The sequence below is a fragment of the Plecotus auritus genome (genome assembly GCF_963455305.1).
Source record: "Plecotus auritus genome assembly, chromosome: 5".
In the NCBI taxonomy this organism is placed as follows: Eukaryota; Metazoa; Chordata; class Mammalia; order Chiroptera; family Vespertilionidae; genus Plecotus; species Plecotus auritus.
This window is the reverse complement of record NC_137776.1, coordinates 9,813,075-9,834,712: the sequence shown is the minus strand read 5'-3', so window position 1 is coordinate 9,834,712 and position 21,638 is coordinate 9,813,075. Positions and strand designations below refer to the sequence as shown.

Below are 21,638 nucleotides of genomic sequence, written 5' to 3'. Positions count from 1 at the left end.
CTTCCATATACTAGTATGTAAATTAGCAGATTCACATCAGGTTGCATTCTCCTCAATATGTTTTCCTAACTGCTTCATGTGACTTTGGACAGCAGGCCTTCCTCTTTTTCTTTTTTCTAGTTTTATTGAGAAGTAATTAACATATATCACTGTGTAAGTGTAAGGCGGAAAGCCTGATGGCTTGATTTACATATGCTGTAAAATGATTACCAAAGAGGTTTAGTTAACATTCATCATCTCATAGATACAATAGGAAAAAATTCCCCTCAGGAGAATAACTCTTGGGATTTACTTTCTTAACAACTTTCCTATATTATCTTTCAACAGTTTAAGTGATAGTCATCACTTCTTTTATATTCTTAACAGTGTCGAGAATATAGCAAAAAAGTCCTAGCCAGTTTGGCTCAGTGGATAGAGCATCAGCCTTCGGACCAAAGGTCCCCGTTTGATTCCTGTCAAGGGTCAAGGGCGCCTACCTCAGTGCAGGCTCTTCCTCAGGGTCAAGGGCACCTACCCCAGTTGCAGGAGCTGGGCCCTGGTAGAGGCGTGTGCAGGAGGCAACCAATCAATATGTTTCTCTCACATCGATATTTCTCTGTCTTTTCCTCTCCCACTCTCTGAATATCAATGGAAAAATATCCTCGGGTGAGGATTAAAAAAAAAAAAAAGAGTATAGCAAAAGAGACCTGCAGATTCCCTAACATTTTACAGTTACAGATCCACAACAGAAGGCCTCTACTCTTTTAAAAATATACATATTTTTAATTAATTTCAGAAAGGAAGGGAGAGGGATAGAGAGATAGAAACATCAGAAACATCAATAATGAGAGAGAATCATTGATCGGCTGCCTCCTGTACACCCCACACTAGGGATTGAGCCTGCAACCCAGGCATGTGCCCTGACTGGGAATTTAACGTGACCTCCTGGTTCATATGTGGAGGCTCAACCCCTGAGCCACACTGGCCAATCAGAAGGCCTCTACTCTAATAATACTAACTTAAAAGATTTAAAATCGTATGGTTATTAATACCCAAATGGATATTCAGTTTCTGAAATGACATTTTTATTTGTAATTGCTCTTGGTGTACTTTGCTGGTAGAAACCATTTAACTACATCCTCTCCATAATGGCCCTATGTTACCTGTATGCCTTTGGGATGTTGTGTGGACACGTAGACATCCATTTCTTGATCCTCTCCTTTGGGAACAACAAGCATGCTTTGGGTTTCCATATAAAAATGTTCTTGCCCTCCCAAATGTATTTCACCTGTAAGAGGAAAAGACACCAGAATCAAGAAGGCTGTCAGATCGGACAGGTAGCATCCCCCAGCTGTTTTCTCATTATGGAGACAGTCCACTGACAGTGCTTCTGCTGACAGGGCCACAGACAATAATCTTTAGCTGTCATTATACCTGCAGATCTGAAGTACAATTCTGTAGAGGAATCTGTCATGTCTGCCAATACAGTAGATCACGTAGTCCTAAGGAAAGGTGTCTAGAGTAGAAATAGTATGACAAGGAGACTTCTAGTTCTAAGACAAGATGGTGTAGATACACATCTCCCTGTTCCTTCTGCTAACAGCCTGGACATCCTATATAATAAAACCCTAATATGCAAATCGACCAAACAGTGGACTGACCGGTCACTATGACACGCACTGACCACCAGGTGGCAGATGCTCAATGCAGGAGCTGCCCCCTGGTGGTCAGTGCACTCCCACAGAGAGAACGCCTCTCAACCAGAAGCTGGGCTCATGGCTGGCAACTGCAGCCGGAGGTGGCGGGAGCCTCTCCCGCCTCTGCAACAGCGCTAAGGACCCCTCGGGCGATGTCCAATTGCCGCAGGGAGCGGGCCTAAGCTGGCAGTTGGACATCGCCCGTAGGAGTTCCAGGCTGTGAGAGGGTGCAGGCCAGGATGAGGGACGCCCCTCCAGTGCACGAATGTCATGCACCAGGCCTCTAGTCCTATATAATAAAGGAGTAATATGCAAATTGACCATCACTCCAACACACAAGATGGCTGCCCCCATGTGGTCAAAGATGGATGCCCCCATGTGGACACAAGATGGCCACCACAAGATAGCCAGAAGGGGAGGGCAGTTGGGAGGGACCAGTCCTGCATGGGAGGGCAGTTAGGGGTGACCAGGCCTGCAGGGGAGGGCAGTTAGGGGTGACCAGGCCATCAGGGGAGGGTAGTTAGGGGTGACCAGGCTGGCAAGGGAGGGCAGTTAGGGGTGACTAGGCCTGCAGGGGAGGGCAGTTAGAGGCAATCAGGCTGGCAGGGGAGCAGTTAGGCATCAATCAGGCTGGCAGGCCAGTGGTTAGGGGGTGATCAGGCTGGCAGGCAGAAGCAGTTAGGGGCAATCAGGAAGGCAGACAGGCGAGCATTTGGGAGCCAGCAGTCTTGGATTGTGAGAGGGATGTCTGACTGCCCGTTTGGGATCGGGCCTAAACGGGCGGTCAGACATCCCTCAAGGGGTCCCAGATTGGAGAGGGTGCAGGCTGGGCTGAGGGACACTCCCCCATACACGAATTTCGTGCACCGGACCTCTAGTTATATATAAAAGAAACATAAGAAGACTCTCAAAGATAGAGAGGGCAAGGCATCAGCTAGGGACTTTGGGACCCAAGGGAAGATACAATGGTGAGTTCAATGGGTTATGCTGCTGTTGTTTGCTTCCTATAGCCTATACTTGGTACCAGAGGAGTCAGAAATCCAAAATCACTACCAGGCAAAGACAGAAAAAAAGTCCCAAGAAAAGCCTACTTCCAAGGACCAGGAAAGGAAAAGCCTAGCAAGCCGGAAAGCTTTTGTACAAAACCACTCTACGCCAGCCTAGCACTGCAGAAGAAACGGCGGGTCTATCTTTGTCTGCAAAAGTTGAATGGGGAGCCCAGTCTTCTACCCTTATCAGGTGGTAATGAGGCACCAAAGACCCTCTGCTGGGCGGTTCATAGAGACCATAGGGGAACTTAGACTTCCACCCTCTACCTGGCAATAAAAAGGCATCGCCATCCTTTTCACACCAATACAGGGCCAGAGGAGTTCTGATAAAACAAAAGGTTTAAATAAGATCCAGAGTCTTACAACATAATACCCCAAATGACCAGGGTACAATAAAAAATCACTCATCATAACAAGAATTCAACTTGAATGAGAAAAGACAATCAACAGATGCTACCACTGAGAGGACACAGGCCGTGAAATGTTCTGATAAGGATTTTAAAGCAGCCAGCATAAAAAATGCTTCAATGAGTATTGACATGAACACTTAAAGAAAATTTCAACATAGGAACAAAAGATATAAAATACACTACTGGACATTTTAGAGCTTCAACAACCAACATAGAAGAGGCTCAATGTCTGAGCTCAATAACAGAACAGAGAGAACAGAGGAAATTATCAATGAACAAAAACTATAGAACAAGAGAAATTTTTCAACCTGAACCACTGAGAGAAGATGGACTGAAAAGAAAATGAACAGGGCCTAAGAAACCTCTGTGACTGAAATAAAAGATAAAAAAATTGTGTCATTGAAGTCAAGCATGTGAAGAAGTAATAGCTGAAAATTTCCCAAACTTGGTAAAAGACACAAACCTACAGATTCCAGAAGCAGAGTAAATCCCAAAGGGATAAACCAAAGAAATCCATGCCAAGACATCACAGTCAAACTTCTGAAAACTAAACACAAAGAAAATACCTTGAAAGCAGAGAGAGAAAAACATTCCCTCATCTATTAGAGAAAGATGCTTCAAAAGACAGCAGATCAGTAACCATGAAGGCCAGAGGAACTGGTAAAACATTTTTCTTCAAGTGCTAAAAGATCTGTCAGTTTTGAATTCTATATCCAGTGAAAATAGCATTCAAGAATAAAAAGGAAATAAAGACATTCTCAGATGAAGAAAAACTAAGAGAGTTTGTCTTCAACAGACCTATCCTAAAATAACAAATGGCTAAGGTAAGTTCTTAAAACAGACCGAAAATGATTAAAAAAGATCTTGGAATATCAGGAAGGCACGAGAGCAATGGAAAGAATAAAGGTTCAGGTAAACACAACAGACTTTCCTTTCCTCTTGAATTTCCTAAATGGTATTTGAAGCAGAATTACCACGTTGCCTCATGTGATTCTCAATGTATGTAGAGAACATTTTACAGACAGTTATGTTGTAAATGAGGGAGAGCATATCTGGGCCAAAGGAATAAGGAATGTCCCATACCATGTCCAGGTGTGGTTGTCCAGTAAATGTAATGAAGATGAAGATTCACCACTTCATCCCATATATTAGTTACCTGTGTACTTGTCACCACTTCCAAAAATCTACAAACAGTTAACATGGATGAGAACTGATCACTGATTGTCAAATAAAGTTATAAAACAAAAACAACACTAGTGATAAATCAAAATGGAATTCTAAAAAATGTTTAAGAAACTCATTGGAGGGCATGGAAAAAATTAAAAACAGAGGTTAAAAAAACTCATAAAAAAACAAACAAAGAGAGCACACCTATGACAGTCATCATGCTAGGTGGGAGGCAGACCTTCCTTTTTTTTTTTTTTTGGCTAATCCTCACCCAGAAAAGGCTAACCCCTATTTTGTAAAACGAATGTTTGAAATTCTCTGCTATTTAGATAGTCCCTTATTCTGTAGAGTCAACTCAGCAATTTTTAGACAGCCCCTTATTCTGATAAAATAACTTCGCTTTCTAGCCTGCTTGAATAAGGAAGATAAATTTAGCTGCCTGACCTTGTAGGCCAGAGACTAGATACTCCCATGCTCTGCCAGATGTATTTTTTTTAATTGGATAGAACGGTGCTGTTTTCAAGGCCACAAGCTTCCAGTGAGATAACCACTAGGCACACATAGGGCTGCCTCTTTAATAAAAAGAAAACGTCTGCTTGTCTCTCTGCTCAGAATTTGAAAGACATTTTCTCTGGGCCCACCAGTGTATGATAAAGTGGAACTCCAATCTCTCTAAGCGTTGCTTGGTTCTTCTCCGGGCTTCTGCAACAACCCAAGGATATTTTTTTCCCCATTGATTTTTAGAGAGAGTGGAAGGGAAGAGGAGAGACAGAGAGAGAGAAACATCGATGTGAGAGAGATACATCGATTGGCTGCCTCCCGCACGCACCCCAATCAGGGCCAGGGATCAAGCCTGAAACTGAGGAACATGCCCTTAACGGGAATTGAACCCACAACCCTTTAGTCCAAGGGCCAATGCTTCAACCACTGAGCCAAACCAGCTATGGCAGACAGGACTTTTAAAAATTAAAAATATACCCATAATAGTGATCTGTAAATTGTTTGAGGAAGATTCCCAAGGAAATCTTTTGTATTGGAGTCTGGACTTCCTAGCTCATCCACAATCTGAGTAAAGAAAGAGTAAAAAAGAACGGACAGGTTCTGCTTCATTTATAAAACACAAAAATTAAAGTGTCAAGAACTCAGATCTCGGTTGCAAAGTAAACTTTTATCAGGGCCTGTATACTGAAAACCCCACTTATCAGCAGGCTCCGGTTCGTGGTTTGCAATATTAATGATTACACCTATCCACTCAAAATTAATCTTGTTAAATATGCACTTCATTTAAAAATATGCAGAGCTAACGTAAGTACTAGACAAGAGCCACTGTTTGTTGGGCACTGTTGTGTTGTGCTGCCCACCCCTCCAGCCCCACCCCACCGTACCTCCTTCACCCTGGGCATTGCTCTCAACGCTCTAGTCTGGAAACCAATTTGTCCAACTAATCCCTGAGATAAAATTTCATCCCAGTATGGGTTTAGGAGTGATTCCTCCAGGCATATTTACATTTTAATACTGGCCCTTAAAGCAGGCAAAGCCGTCAGATAGGAAGTTTATCTGTGCTGTGCCCAGCAGGACAGGCTGCGGGGAGCTAATCTCGGTCCCGGGGCTTCAGGCCTCTCGAAAATCTTGCTACAGAGATTGCCATCTCCCTCTCCGGTGGAAAGCCCGTCCCAGCAATGGAAAATGTAAAGAGATAAACGAGAAGCGGCTCAATGCAGAGGAGAGAACGTGCTAACTTCAGAATTGGAGAACTTAGGTTTGATTCCCGCTCGATCACACGCCTCTCTGGCCGCGGCTGGCTCATTTGTGCGCGGTGCTCTTTAATGCCTGTGACCCTGGGGTTAAGGAGGGCTGAAATCTATCTTCACAGCCGGCAAAGGCAAACAATAATATCAGCCCCTTCCAGAACACAGTGCAAGACTTGATATAATGCTGCCTGCATTTTATCTTGTAAATACTCTGTTCTTGGAGCACCAATTTTCCTAAGGGGCAGATCAAGGGCTGTTATGACAATTACTTCCAATTATCTCACATTGAAACAAGTAGTCAAAACATCTTCACTCAAATGACAATTGCAGAGTGAGAAAAACAAACAAACATATGAGTTAAGAGAATGAAAATTTAGAAGTCCCTTTTTTACCTTCCTGGATCATTTTTATACCTATTTACAGGGTGTGATGCAGGTAGCAAGTTAAAATGGAAGTAAGAGACAGAATGAACACATTACCTAACTGAAATAAATAATTAAATGAGATGCCAGGACCTGCCATAAAAACATATTGTGGCACAAGTGGAAGAAACCCCTAAATATTGATATTTCCCAGATGTTCACACCATGGACTCTCTATGCTAAACATGCTCCCTCTTCCCCCCAAAACAAACTCAGCCTCCGAGTGTTTGCCACTTTATTAACCCCAAGAATCACCTGGAGCACTGGTAAGACTGGTCAGAAAACAGACTCATGGGGTCCCCCGCGAACTCCAACTCTAGAATCCCAAGAAAGGGGTACAGGACTCTCCAGGCTGGTTTTATGAGCGTCTTCTAGTGAGAAAAACTGGGAAGCAATGGGTTTGATAAATGCACGCCGGCCAGGCCAGCGTGAGCTCAACAACAGACAACCTTTTCTAGAAAAGAACAAAAACATCTTAACTAATAGTAATTGTCGCCCACAGTTACCGTCTCTTAGTCTGTGCCAAGCACACATGTATTCTCTCTTACAATCCTCACAATGGATCTTTGAGATCAGTATTATTTTATCCATATAGAGGCATATTTCATTTTTATTGCGTTTTGCTTTATTGCGCTGAACAGATGTTGCTTCTTCTTTTTTTTTTTTTCAAATTGAAGGGGAGACCTTCCACCAGCCAAAAGATTACAACTCACTTTATTGCAGCGGTCTGGAACTAAACTCACACTATCCCTGAGGCCTGTGTATGCACTGGGGGGAAGGGAAGGAAAGAGAAAGGAAGGGAGAGAGCAGGAAGGAGGGATGGCAAACTCAGAGAAAGGATGAAAGAGAAAGAACCCAGGCTTGGGAAATTAAAAAAAGAAAAGAAAAGCTATCAATTTCAGACCAACTTTATCACTTAGTAAGAGTTGTATGAGGTCATGCCCCTTAACCACTCTGAGCTTCAATTCCCAGCCTGCAAGGTGGTTGTGAACAGAAATGTAACCACAAGGTTTCCCCTTCATCATTTTTTTTCCAGGTAGTTTTACCATCAGGAATTTGATCAACCACTTTATTTTTTTACTTATTTATTTTTAAAATATATTTTTATTGATTTCAGAGAGGAAGGGAGAGGGATAGAGAGACAGAAACATCAATGATGAGAGAGAATCATTAATCAGTTGCCTCCTGCAAGCCCCACCCTGGAGACTGAGCCTACAACTCAGGCATGTGCCCTGACCCGGAATCGAACGGTGACCTCCTGGTGACCTCCTGGTTCATAGGTCACTGCTCATCCACTGAGCCACACCAGCGGGCCAATCTACCGCTTTAAATGCTTCATCAATATTTTCATATTACAATTTCCTTTCAGAGTAAGTGGTCACTGCATGGGGATGGTATGGCCAAGGCCTCCCACTGTGCCTCCCTGCTGTGCTACACACACACATTCACACACACACACACACACGCATTCACATGCGTGCACACACACATACACACACCACAGAGGGGACCGCGTTTATGAGTGAGGTGTCTGTTCCCCAGGAGCAATGTTATATGAGACGCTCTTGGAAGGCTTTTGGGGTAGCTTCCCCTTCTCATCATTTTTTCCCCAGATAGTTTTACCTTCAACAATGTGATCAACCACCTTAAAAGCTTCATCAACGTTTCCATATTCCAGTTTCCTTTCTGGCTCGAAGAAGGACTTGTGTTGTATAGCTTCCTAGAAAGAGAACAGAAAAGTGAGGCCGCCAGGATGTGCTACCCAGCCCCACTCAGGAGCCACATGCAGGGCGTTGTCCGAGTCAGGGCAGCCTTCTCCCCTTGCTCTGCCACCACGAGCCTTCAGCACACCTGCAGAGCTGAGCTGAGCACTGGGCTCCAAAGAGCTCCCCACAGCGCAAATACAAATGTCCTCATTTCGTGAAAAGCAAGACAGTATGCTCAGAAAAAACCTGGCACCTACTTGGTCCCAGAATGGAACTAATGATTCCCAGGCAGATTATTCTCTTCGTTCCACATCCCACTGCACACAGCCAAGGCCACACAGAGCGTGGGCTCTAGGCCCAGTCGAATTGTGTCCGGTTTTTCCATTTATTAGCTGTTTGACTGCGGGTCTATTACTTCACCTCTCTGAGCCGCATCTGTCAAGAGGGAGGTGCAGTGTGCACACAGCTCCACTAGGGCGGTGGAGAGGAGTAAGTACAATGAGGCCCCTAAAGAGCTCATATAGCATAATGAGCACTCAGTCAATGCTGTGAAGACACGCTGATGTAAGGATCCAGGGAGCCCTGCCTGCCATCCCCACGCTCCTCCTTTGGGGAGATGAGCACAGATTTGCACAGGGCAGTAGGGCACCTGGGACCTCCAGTCCTGGAGGTAAGATTCCATTACCGGCCCAGCAGGGGTACCACAAATGATACACAGGTTCTTATTGGCTTCCCCTGGGTGCCCAATGAAGGGGAATGGTAGTGGGGACACATAACCTGGGATGCAGCGATAATCATCTAGGTTGGTTTTCTTACCTGTCCTTAGGAATTTATCTCCCTGTAATGCCTGTGCCAACTGGGCAATGCCACACACCAGCTCCTGCAGCATCATCTCCCACGATGACTGCCCATCCATGGGATTCCTGCCTGCTGGCAGCTGGGATTCTCCTAACGCTGGTTCCCCTTTAGCCACACCAGTAGGCGTCTATCGATACCTTACAGGGATGTCCTATTGGGATCCCGCCATTTCCTACACTGGAAAAGGGATTGATTTGTTTTTACTTCCGTGGAGCACAGACTCTTTGATAGAGTATTTATTGACTGCTTCTATGACTGACCAGCTATGTGCCCTGGGGGGCAACCCTGTCATTTAGTTTCCTCACCAGAATGGGGATAATAACAGTTTTTAATCTCATAGGATTTTTGTGAGCATGTAGTGAGTAAATATAGGAAAGCAGCTTAGCAGTATATAACTGCATAGTGTAGGAATTAGCTAGTGTTGTTGATCATGATGACTGATGGGAGATTCTGGTCAAGAGAATATTTTTTTCTCACCAGGGTTATTGGCCTGACCCTTTGAGCCAAGAGTTTGCCCATTCAAACTATTAAAAACTCTAAAAAGCACAAGCTAGGTGAAACCTTAGAGATTAGTGACAGAGACACATTTTTTTTTTATCCTATTTTGACTGATACCACACTTTTCTACTGGAATCAATTCATGTGATTTTCTTATTAATCTAAGACTCAGCTATTTCAGGTTGGAAATGGAAGTTAAATTCTCTAAATCCTATTTTTAAAAATTTAATCTCTTTCCACTTCACTTGCTGCTTGCTCTTTGAGCAATGTTGAGCCAATTTCCTGAAAAATTTCTGGTCAGGAAAGTGATAACAATAACTTTAATATGTAGGGAGCTGGGCATATTTCCCTGCTCTAAATGACTTTGATTAAATCTACTCTAATCTACTTGATTGACCTTGGAGAGCTTAATCCCTGATAAAAACACAAGATGGCTCTACTCCACAATGTCCAGGTTTCTTATTTGATGCTGGTCTTCTCTGGCAGGCAACAGAGGTCTGCTGACTGGAGTGGGGGAGGACAGAAAGAGAGTCTTATCTATTTGCTTATTTAGAATTGAATTTAGCTGGAAGGTAGGGGGAAGGAAGAGAAGATAGCCACTGGTATTGGGCAAAGGATTACAAACAAAATTTTTGATGATGCATTATGTAAATAATTTCTTATGGAGAAGTAATTCTATTTCTAAAATAGAATGTTGGGGGAAAAATAGAGTAAAGTAAGGAAGCAAAGCAGGCAAGATATGATTGAAAAGGGTCTGAGAAGGGAACAACATGTTTGAACTTGAAACTGGCCAGGAAAATTTAGAAAAACTAATCACTCTTTGATTCCAATTAAACTTCCATATTTTTGTTTTCTTCACATGATTTTATTTTAATTTTAAAACACAGGGGACACTGTCTAGAAATGAACTCTGAGATCCTAGGCAAAAAGCAGCTGGATAGGCCAACTTTTCCTGGAGACACTAATCTTGGCCAAGTCAGTTCCCCATTTTCTGCCTCAGGGCATGCTAGTGCCTGGAGCTCAAGGTGTCCATTATGCTGGGAAAATAATATTGCATTCCCACAGCATATGGAGTCTGTATGTGCTGAATCTAATCTGTTCATGCTGCTTTTCCAACTTTGATGTTTTGATTACTCAGTAAATTATAAGAACCAATGAATTTATCATTTATCATTACATGGAGATGAGTCTTAAAACCTTTATAAATTTCAAACTCCTTTCTAAAATATAGGACAGGAAATGCAATTTATGTTGCCAAAATACCTGTAGGCATCATAGGATATGTTTCTCATACTCATTTAAGATATACATGAAAGGATCTAAAACTAGTGTCTCCAATGCTTGCTCCCTAGAGCATCTTGTTGGTTCTCCCTGTGCCTGGGTGGAGAGTGTCTGGGTTGAAGGTGAATACAGTAAGTCCTCACTCAACATCCATAGGCTCTTGTAACTGTGACAAAATGACATATAACAAAACCAAGTTTACCATAGGCTACCTGATGATAGAAACAAGAGTTAAGTTTTTAAGGCATCTTATCACTGTCATCACAACACAATGTTGAACGAACCAATGTTATTCAGGGACCTGCTCTACAGAGTTATGGGGTGTATCTCCTCTTGGGGACATTGTTGGTTGTCCATCCAGCATTCCTCTCACCTGTCCCCTTCCAAACGATGCTCAGATTTCTATTCAGGTCTCCACCACTCCCCCATCCAGCTCTTATCCTTCAAAGAAATCTGACTTCCCAGCAGTAATGAAGAGATTCTCCATTCCCCTGGTCAGTCATTAACCCAGAGCTGGATATGTGACTAAGGAGCCTGATGAGGCTGGATTTTGGGACTCATGGAATGCTGGGACAACACTGTTCTCTCTTGCTTCTGGGAGTTCCTGGCTGCCATCCTGTGACCACAGGGGATAAAGCTCCTACTGTGGGCAGCAGGGAGAAGAGTTGGAAGGTCAGGCTTCTCACTAACACTGATATAGTTGGGGCCAATGAAGCCCCCACTTTTTATTAAATTTAGTTTCCTGTTACTGTAACCAACATTTTTACTGATACACCACTAAAATCCGCTCTTCTGGCCCCACCCTTGAACTCATTACCTCAATGGTTAGGATCACTGGCTCCAAATCTTGGTAGACAATCTTCACTCGCTTCGCAGCTCTCCTTGCCTGAATCTCAGAATCCGCAATCACGGCACAGACAAGCTGACCCACGCAAAACACCTGCAACACAGAAAAGACCTTTGTGTCCAAGAAGGGCAGGCACCAGGTCCTCTCCTCTGGTCCATTCTTCTCTTCCCTCCTAGCACAGAGCTAGACACACAGTCAAGGACCCCTTCACTAGTCAAACACGGTGCCATGTGAACAATGGCTTGGGTAGGACAGTGCACTGGTCAGAGTGAGTCTGCTGCCCCGGGCACTGGGGAAGTTCGGGTCTTTTTGCTGCATCATTGGCCGAAGAGGTTGAGAGTGATGCTGCCTCCCGTACAGCAGGCTCAGGCTCCATCCAGGCCAAGCCCACAGAGCTGCCCAAGGGCCAGCTGCCCTAGGAGAGCCAGGCTCAGGGCATGGCCTGTGGTTGCCATCCCATGAGCAGGGCCGTTCCGAGAGGTAGCTTTTGGCTTCCCAGACAGGGAGGACCAGGAGGTTACAGCCTATCTCATCCAGAGAGGAAGGAGAGAGAGGGGGGTGATGTGACACTGCTGGTGAGCAAATCTCTGCCCCAAACTGTGGGGGAGCATAGGCTTTTCATGAACAGACGTGAGACTGGACTAGCCATGGTGTGACCAGAACGCTGATCATGTCACCCGCAGGTGGGTAGGCGGCCTAGGGAGTTTACACAGGGACCAGGCACAAAGGTGATGGAAAGCAAAACCAAACCAAAGCTCCAGAAAGGTAAAATACTCAGGACTAAAAAAGTTACCAGGACCTTTTGTTCTCTCTCCCATCTTATACCATGATTGCAATGAAAACTTAATCATTTATTTTTAAAATCTACATTAGACTATTAGGTCTTTTCTACAGGGAACATATAGTAGCTTTATTATCAAGAAAAAAAATGGTAGCCCTGACCGGTTTGGCTCAGTGGATAGAGCATCGGCCTGTGGACTGAAGGGTCCCGGGTTCGATTCCAGTCAAGGGCATGTACCTGGGTTGCAGGCACATCCCCAGTGCGAGGTGTGCAGGAGGCAGCTGATTGATGTTTCTCTCTCATCGATGTTTCTAACTATCCTCTCCCTTTCTTCTCTGTAAGAAATCAATAAAATATATTTTAAAAAAAGAAAAAGAAAAAAATGGTAGCAAAGCAAGTTAAATCCAGAACACACACACACACACACACACACACACACACACACACACACGGCATGTTTGTTGGGTTTGGGTAGGTGGGGGCAGTGGGGTGATAAATGAAACAAGAATAGCAAAACGTTGACAAATGTTGAATCTCTATTTTTGTGCATGTTTACATTTTCTGCAATGAGAGAATTTTAAAAGGCATAACACGCTATAGACCCATGGTCAGCAAACTGCGGCTCACGAGCCACATGCGGCTCTTTGGCCCCTTGAGTGTGGCTCTTCTACAAAATACCACAACCTGGGTGAATCTATTTTGAAGAAGTGGCGTTAGAAGAAGTTTAAGTTTAAAAAATTTGGCTCTCAAAAGAAATTTCAATCGTTGTACTGTTGATATTTGGCTCTGTTGACTAGTGAGTTTGCCGACCACTGCTCTAGACAAATGTTGGAAAAGGAATTGAACTGACAAAGGCAGTCCTTTACAATGGCTCTGTTCCCTGCTCTCCACAAACCCCTGGTTTTGCCTCTGTGAGCCGGCACACAGGCCTGGCCCCCAGAGGCTCACAATCAACATAGCCACACCTCAGAGAGCAGGAACTCTTGTGCAGACAGGAATGGCTTTGCTTGCTTAGTTAACATCGATGCAAAGGCCACAACTCTCTTTTTCTTCTGCCAAAGCCACACTCTTGGAGGAGTTTCAACCTTGACCTGAAACTCTCAGTCATCAACCTTTCATCTTTATTAACCGAATCTGCTAGCAAGAGCCAGAGGCAGGGGCTGCCCCAAATGATGAAGCTCTTTTGGGTGAACACTGAACTGAGAAGCCTGAGTTCTGCATAAAACCTGTTGAAATGCCTTTACTGCATTTTCTGGTGACTGGAGATACGGTAGGCAAAGTGTTAATCATTTGAAGCTTTCAAACAGCATTATTTCTCTACTCATTGACCCTGCTACACGGAAAGCAGTATGCGAAATATACAGATGAATCCGACATACAGCCTCATTCAAGGACTTTCACCAGGCCAGGGGAAAATATAGGGTGCCCTCCCAAAATGTACACACACACTTTGAATAATTATCAAGGCAGTGTTTATTAAAGTACATTTCATGTTCAAAACTGAGCTATCAGCTGTTAAAGTGTGTATACATTTTGGGGGCACACCCTGTATCTAAGGCATGGAAATAAATAAATAAGCTTAATCCAAGGTAGAAGGTTCATGAAACGTCCACGTTGCCTTCTCCTCCAGACTTTAAGCTCTATGAGGGCAAGGACCCACACAGGTCTTGTTCAGCTACAGTGAGCAGCCACAGTAGGTGCTCAGTTAAAAAATGCCTGTTGACCTTTGGCTTAAACTTGAAGGAGGAATTAATAGCTAAGTAAACGAGCAAAGGGAAGCTGGACTCAAGTCCCATGCAAACCTCCTGCTCTCCAGACCTGAGACTGTGTGGGTGCATTGCCCTCTGTGGGCAAAAGGGCGTGGAGGCCCCTGGAACAGGAGACCAGCTCTAGTTCCCCATGTCTGCCGGAGCAAACCGGGAGAAAAGTCAGGCTCAGTGACTTCAGAGTGGCATCTTATTGCTTGTGCCACAGAATGGATCTACTCTCCCACCCCCGCTCCCCAAAATGAGAATTAGGGGGCCAAGACAGAGCTGAACCCTAGTAAAGGTCAGTGGGGAATAACTAAAGGTCATCCTAGGATGCAGAGAGTGAGGGAAGAACACAAAAGGAATGACTGGCAGTTACTGCAGAGATCCCTGCACATACTAGTAAGGGCACCAGACACACCAAGATGGTGACAGAATGTCGCCTGACGTTAGACCAGCCGCGGGCAAACTACGGCCCGTGGGCCAGATCCGGCCCGTTCGGCTGTTCTATCCGGCCCGCGGAGCCGAAAGAGTGGAGGGTTCTCTTGCTCTCCCCTCCGCTCCTTTACTTTGAATTTATATTAGTTCACACGAACACTCCATCCACGCTTTTGTTCTGGCCCTCCGGTCCAGTTTAAGAACCCATTGTGGCCCTCGAGTCAAAAAGTTTGCCCACCCCTGCTAGACCAACAATCAGTAACTACAAGGCATGTGAGCACCAACTGTTCTGGGGTCTCCAAGGAACCCGCCTATTTTTTTTTTAGTCCTCACCTGAGGATATTTTTCCATTGATTTTAGAGAGAGTGGAAGAGAGAGGGAAAGACAGAGAGAAACATCGATTTGAAAGAAACACATCAACTGGTTGCCTCCTGCAAGTGCCCTGAGCAGGGCCCAGGCCAGGGAGGAGCCTGCAACTGAGTTACATGCCCTTGACTGGAATCGAACCCAGGACCCTTCAGTCCACAGGCTGATGCTCTATCCACTGAGCCAAACCAGCTAGGGTGTCTCTCTCTTCTTTTAAAATATAACTATTAGTTATAACTATACACAGATATACTTGGTTCAATGTTTTCTCAAGAGATTTTATATATGATAAATCTATTAAAGCGACCAATACATTTGCTTACTAGGGTTACGGATTATTAAGGCTCTATTGACTTTCAACTACTACTACGTTCCCACTTAGATGTCAGTGAGCCCCAACATGAAAATTGTTAACTGTAGTGTTTACGTGTCTTGTAAATATTTAATCAATGTGTTCTTGGTTTGTGCTTTGCCAGCGTGTGGATTCTGAGAAAGTGTGTATATCTGTTTCTTTTCATATGTGTGCATTTCTGAGGGCGTATTTGTTTAGCGTATTTTTCACAGTGTTCGTTCCACGCACAAGGGCATATGTAACCAATCCAATGTACAAAGGAAAAAGAGCCTGTCCAGTAGAGGCAGTATGAGTGGATGAGTCAAGGTGAATTCAGACAGAGAGAGAGAACTCCTGGATTAAAGGACAATGAAAGGCTTCATGGGGGAGACACCACTTGAACTTGGACTTGGACGTTGGACACATTGACTGGGGCCATGGCAAGAGATTCTCAGGAAGAGATTAATGAAAATGACCTCTCTTCTCTCCTCATTTGTTCGTCTATACTTGTTAGCAGCACACTATCTCACCACTAGAAAATGTCAAACAATCACGTACCTGTTATATCACGACTCAGCTTCTTTTCTTATGTGGAAAATGAATATATGTGAAGTCATTCAGCATTAGAATATAGTGTTTTATAACAAGCATTAAAATATATAGGAATCTTTTGCCATGTGCCAAATGCAATGCTATCTTTGAGAAAATCAATGTGCCATGGTGGAGGAAGTTATTATTAAAACAGAAAGCAAAAAAATTCAGTACCCTCTCTGACTCCAGCAGTTTCTCAAGTTGGCCCAGAAAGCAGAAGGAGTTCACGCCTTGAAGGTGCTCCTCGGTGAGGATGTCCACCACACCTGGCAGGCTGAGGGCTTCCGACAGATCAATGGACCTGGATGAGGACACAGAGCAGGCTCCTCAGAGAGCCCCGCAGCCCGGGGACTGAAGGGGATGTGCTCAGTTGGGGAACAAGATATGAGAGAGGCAAGGTAAGTCAAAACCACTCCAGTAGTTCTCTGCCAGGTGATCGGGGAAATCCCTGGGACAATGAAGCTATTCAATGGAGGGACAAACTAGTAAATCCTACATTTGGATCCCACCTCACCTCTAATCTTCAATGAATATCACCAACAAGTAGCTTGCCCTCCTCACACCATTACTTGTCATTCATGTGACTTAGATGAGAAGGGAATCGTTCATGTCTACCGAGTAAGAACTTTATCACTTACACAATCTTAGCATGAGCTCTTGAACTTGTTACAAAAGCCAAGAAAAGTTCCCTGTCCATGGCAGGCATGTCATCGCAGTAGATGGCTTCGCCCGTGGCATGCTTAATACCAGACAGGTGCATGATGGGATGGCCAATTGGGTCTTGAGGAGGCTGCTTTGGGTCTACCTTCTGTTTAATCAATAATCAGCATATCAGTTTTATAATCATATTATACACATCTCCCATAAGATGGTAGCTATATAATTAACATCTAAACCAGAACACTTTTGAAAACAAAAACTACCACTATTAATAATAATACCAGGACAACAAGCCTATTTCAATAGTTCAATCAGGAACCTGGGATGGATGCCTCGCCCTGATGTTGTTCTTATCTTTTTTCCCATTTTTTTGAATATAGACCACAAACATCTCTAATACAAATTCCATTTGTATAAGTAAATGAATATAACCCTTCTCGGTGATGTAAAATTATGTCTTTTTGCTAATGCTTATGGATTTCTTTAAATTTTACTATCAAAATATTTTTACTGTATGTATCTAAGCACAGCACATATATTCTGCGGAAGAGCACAAGGACATCGTGACTATGTTTATAAGAAATGCGGAGGACATGTCTATTTTGAGTAAAGAAGCCTGCCAAGAGATTGAAGAAAAGTCCCAAAGGCTATCTTCGTCCTATTCTATAATCAAATACAAACTGGATTATTTTAGCTGAAGGCACTTGATGTTTGGTAGTCAGCTGTGATGAATCTCCTGGTGAAAGAGGTTACGTTGGATGCTTGCTTCTATTTGTTCTGTGCCTAACGATCTGATGGAAGAAAGAATGCTGTCCCGCAAACTGCTGGTCTCTGGAAGCCATGACAAATGCTTTCAAAGCAAAAGAACCGGCAGGGAGACAATGCTCATCATGAGCGCAGAAGCTGCTCTAGCAACGTGGGTATCTCTGTGCGAGAAAAACCACAGGAGAAGCAGAAACAACACTCATCTCTGGGAGGTACACTGCTTCCGAACCCTGCCTTGCAAACTCCCTTTTAAGGTTGTCAACTCCATGAAGATGATCACTTTTCTCTGAGTGATTTGAATATCCATTAATTTGTTGTGGTTTCTTCCTAAAGTTTACTCCATTGTCAAGGTTAGGTATTTATAAGCTAAAAGCTGTAGCTGTCTGATTTTGCCGACTACAAAGGAAGGTGGCAGCTGTTTTCCTTTTTTTAATTCTACCCAATGATATGTTTTTTATTATTATTATTATTATTTGAGAGCAAGAGAGAAAGAGGGAGAGAGAGAAATTTGATGAGAGAACCATCAATCAGTTGCCTCCTGTACTTGCCCCCACCAGGGATCAAACCTGCCACCTAGGTATGTGCCCTGATTGGGAATTGAACCCAAAACCTTTTGGTGTAGGAGATGATGCTCCAACCAACTGAGCCACCCAGCCAGGCTGGCAGCTGTCTTTCTCCCTTCCTTTCTTTCTTTCTTCCTTCTTTCTTTCTTTTTGCAGCTGTTTTTAATAGTCAAACTCCACTTTAAATGGAGTATGGTGTATCTGAATTTTTGAACATATTAAACTTAAACCTTGAAGGGTATACACCAACTCCAATATTCATTGCAACATACTGTAAGATTTTATAACTAAATCCAAGAACATATTCAATGCTCTTGACTTAATAACACCCTCCAGGTGAAGTTTCTTAATAATAATTTCAAGGAAAAACACATGGAGTCTTATCCAGTTTACCAGTGGGATGACTGCAGGTGATATTTTTATGATGTTGTGGCAGAAAATGCCATTTGAAATGTCTGAGGGACTCTGTTCTCCCTGATAGTCAGCTTTCTTTAGGGGAGCTTGAAATAGCCCTTAGAACTTAACGTTTGATCCAACTCTAAAACGTAACTCACAGAAAACCCACTGGGTGAGTGGGGATGGGGAGCAAAGTAGATTCACATCCAAACAAAATAAGTTAGCGGCTCTTTTACAAAGCATTACTTCATGTCATCAACGACCAGGGCCTGTATTTTCTGGAAATAAAAGCAAAGCGGCCCCAGGGCCCTGACATAGAATGAGACTGTGGGGCTCTGACTTCCACGCTGCCAAAGGCAGAAGCATGTGGCAAGCCAGCAGCTCATGCACATGACAATACAAGGCCACAGAGCCAAACACACCGCCTTCAAGATCAAAGAAGACATTTTTTTAAAAATGGCCATTGGTAGCTTGGTCTTCGGTCACAATTCTTCAATGATTTTGAAACTGTACTGAACAGGAAAGAAGGCTGTGAATTCACCAAAGGGAGCTCAGCTTACTGGGCTTGAGAATCACTGAGGGTGAGTGGGTCTGAGTGGGTCTGCGTGAAGGAATTATAGCCAGGCCCTTAGAATTAAAAAAAAAGCCACTTACCTGGTACTTCAGTGCACTCTGGTGATGCCTAGGATGAAGGTCTTCTAGAGCACTCTCATGCTTGTCTGCAAGGCTAGGATAGTGAACAGGGTCCTGAAGAGTAGAACCAGTGTGGATATGTAAAATGTGCTCGAGTGGCCTTGGAAGGGAGGCTAGCGTGGTCCTTAACCAGTGGCTCTAATCTGAAGTCTAACATTTGCAGAGGCCTCCCCCATCAGAGCCCTGGAAATACAGCAGCTCTGGCCTCCAGGCCACACGCCCTGGAAGGTCCACACTGAAGAGCCAAGTGGACCTAGTAGGCCACTGCCTTCCAACAGCTCTGTCTCCTATGGCTCTCTCACAGGTTCGGGACTCAGGCACCAATAACGCAGGAAGATAAAAGCTAAATAAATACAATGGAAAGGGGTAGAATGCCTAAGCCAGGAGAAAGAGTCAAAGCACACCACAACAATGTGCATAAAACTCTGTACCGCCAGCCAACTCGCCAACTCTCCACAAGAAAGGACAACACAGAGGCCCACCCAGCCGCAGCCCTGCCGAGGAAGCATTCCAGGGTCCCAGGAAGAATGCTCCTTAAAACCAAGGGAAATGGGTCATTTGGGTCATTACCCAAGGCTTTGAACAATATACCTAATGGTTATTTTTCACATTAGTTTTTTAAATAGTAGGCTATTATTTTTAACTAGAGGCCCAATGCACAAAGATTTGTGCAAGAATGGGCCTTCCTTCCCCTGGCTTCCGGCACCACCTTCACTCCGGCCCGGAACCACCTTTCCACCTTCCCACACTGCCCAGAGGTCCGGAGCGGCTGGGGCAGTGTGGAATGCCCCGCCCCCAGCCGCTCAGCGCCTGCATATGCAAATTAACCCACCATCTTTGTTGGATTAATTTGCATACTCACTCCTGATTTCCTGGTGGGTGTCACGAAGGTATGGTTAATTTGCATATTACTCTTTTATTAGTGTAGATAGTAGAGGAATACTGAATAGAGGAAGTTGAATTGAAAGTATGAGACTATAAGGCAGAAGCTTTGAATTATATCGCTCAATTCACCCAAGAAATTGTATTAGTTTGCTGTTAATTGGAGGAGTCTACAATTGGCTTTATTTTTTTCTCTTGTGATTACCTGGTGATAATATGTCACTTATCTATGATTTCAAGCTTTTGTTCTCAAAAATTTGATGCAACTGTTTTGAGTCTTAGTTGTTCCTCTATATAATGAGAAGATCCCCCAGAAGCAATGAGAAGAGAGAACATTGTGCCTCTCACTTAACGTGCTCAGACTAATTTCTATACCACAGAAAGGATGTGCTTGGCTTCTGCTCAGTTGATTGTAGCGTGGGATTAATGAGGCCAATATGGCTCCCATTCCCTTTGGGCCCAGCAAATTCATTCAGAGAAATTCTCTTAGTTGTCCCCTCCCTTGTCAACAATCTTTTAACTAAAAGTTTGTCAAAAGGGAGACCAGGCAAAAGAATGCCTGATGATTCTGCTCTTATTGAGACTAGTATTAGGCAGTCTTCATCATGTTCCTCTAAAGCCCTGGGCTGAATAGGGACCACAGTCAGCCCTGTTCCTATGATGGCCTAGTTCACAATGACCTTGTGGAGTGGCTGCCATCATCAGCTTACAGGTGAGGGAAACAAAGGTGAACCAGAGAAGAAAGCCAGACTCATGAAGGTTAACCCCCAACCGGTGGGCGAAGTGCTTTCCTGAGGGGAAGTGTATTTAAATCATAACCGAGCTTTCTGCACCCCACCTAGACAAACAGGGGATCGGACAAAAGAACCGAGTGGTGTTAAACACAATCCTGCACAACTCCATGCTCTACTTGCAACTCTTTCCCAAACCACAAGCCATCAGCAGACAGCCTGCAGGAGGCCCAGCAAGCCCACGGGTTTCTAATCTGGATTGTCTGTTCTGTTCTACAGCCATGGGGCAGGGGGTTGTTGCCTCCACTTTGGGTATCCCCAAGGCCCCTAAAGCTGGGAAATACATGGTTAATTCATTTACCATCCTTCTTAAAAGCCATGACACTTCCAGGTAGAACTTGAAGAGGAAGCTGACGATGAGAGTCCTCTTGAACTCCACCTTCCCGCCCGGAGCTGAGCCTGGGAGGGAGACTTCGTCCAGGACCAGCCTGCAAGCTGTGTCCAGCATTTCTTCATTCCAGGGCCTGTGAGGGTCAAAAAGAGGACTCCTTGCCTGACAGGACTCCTTATCTCACAGGCTCAGCCAGAGTGCGAGACAAATAGTCACCATCTAGTGCAAGCTTCGAAGTCAGGCAACCCACATTCAAACCACAGTGCACCACTCTCAAAGCGTCCGGCCCAGGCCCCCTCTTCGTCATCTGTAAAAGGGAGATAATAGTAGGATCCACCTCGTGGAATGGTCATGAGGAAGAAATGACAACCTGTGTTAAGTCGTCAGCCCAGGATCAACACACTCCTGTATCACTAGAATGTTGACTACAAGACAGGTTTTGGTTTTAAGCATCTTACATGTAGTCAAGCATTTAATCCCCTCAATTGTCCTGCGCGGTGGGGGTGACTGTTGCCTTTTGACATAGGGAAATTGAGGTATCGTAATGTTAATCAAACTGACTGAGATCAGATAATTAATAGGGCGTGAACTGAGATTCGGACCTAGGCAATTTGGCTCAATCAAGCTCATGTTTTTA

At 44.2% G+C, this 21,638-nt stretch overlaps 1 protein-coding gene across 1 annotated transcript in view; it reads right to left on the bottom strand.

Moving 5' to 3' along the window:
• Positions 1-21,638, bottom strand: part of AOX1 (aldehyde oxidase 1) — a 68,581-nt gene that overhangs the window by 23,289 nt on the left and 23,654 nt on the right. The window contains exons 15-21 of the mRNA XM_080669921.1: positions 20,972-21,134; positions 18,959-19,051; positions 16,559-16,728; positions 16,095-16,221; positions 11,636-11,758; positions 8,099-8,195; positions 1,143-1,267 (exon numbers count right to left, since the gene is read on the bottom strand). Coding sequence (XP_080526047.1) covers positions 1,143-1,267; positions 8,099-8,195; positions 11,636-11,758; positions 16,095-16,221; positions 16,559-16,728; positions 18,959-19,051; positions 20,972-21,134 — 898 coding nt within the window. The remainder of the gene's footprint in view (positions 1-1,142; positions 1,268-8,098; positions 8,196-11,635; positions 11,759-16,094; positions 16,222-16,558; positions 16,729-18,958; positions 19,052-20,971; positions 21,135-21,638) is intronic.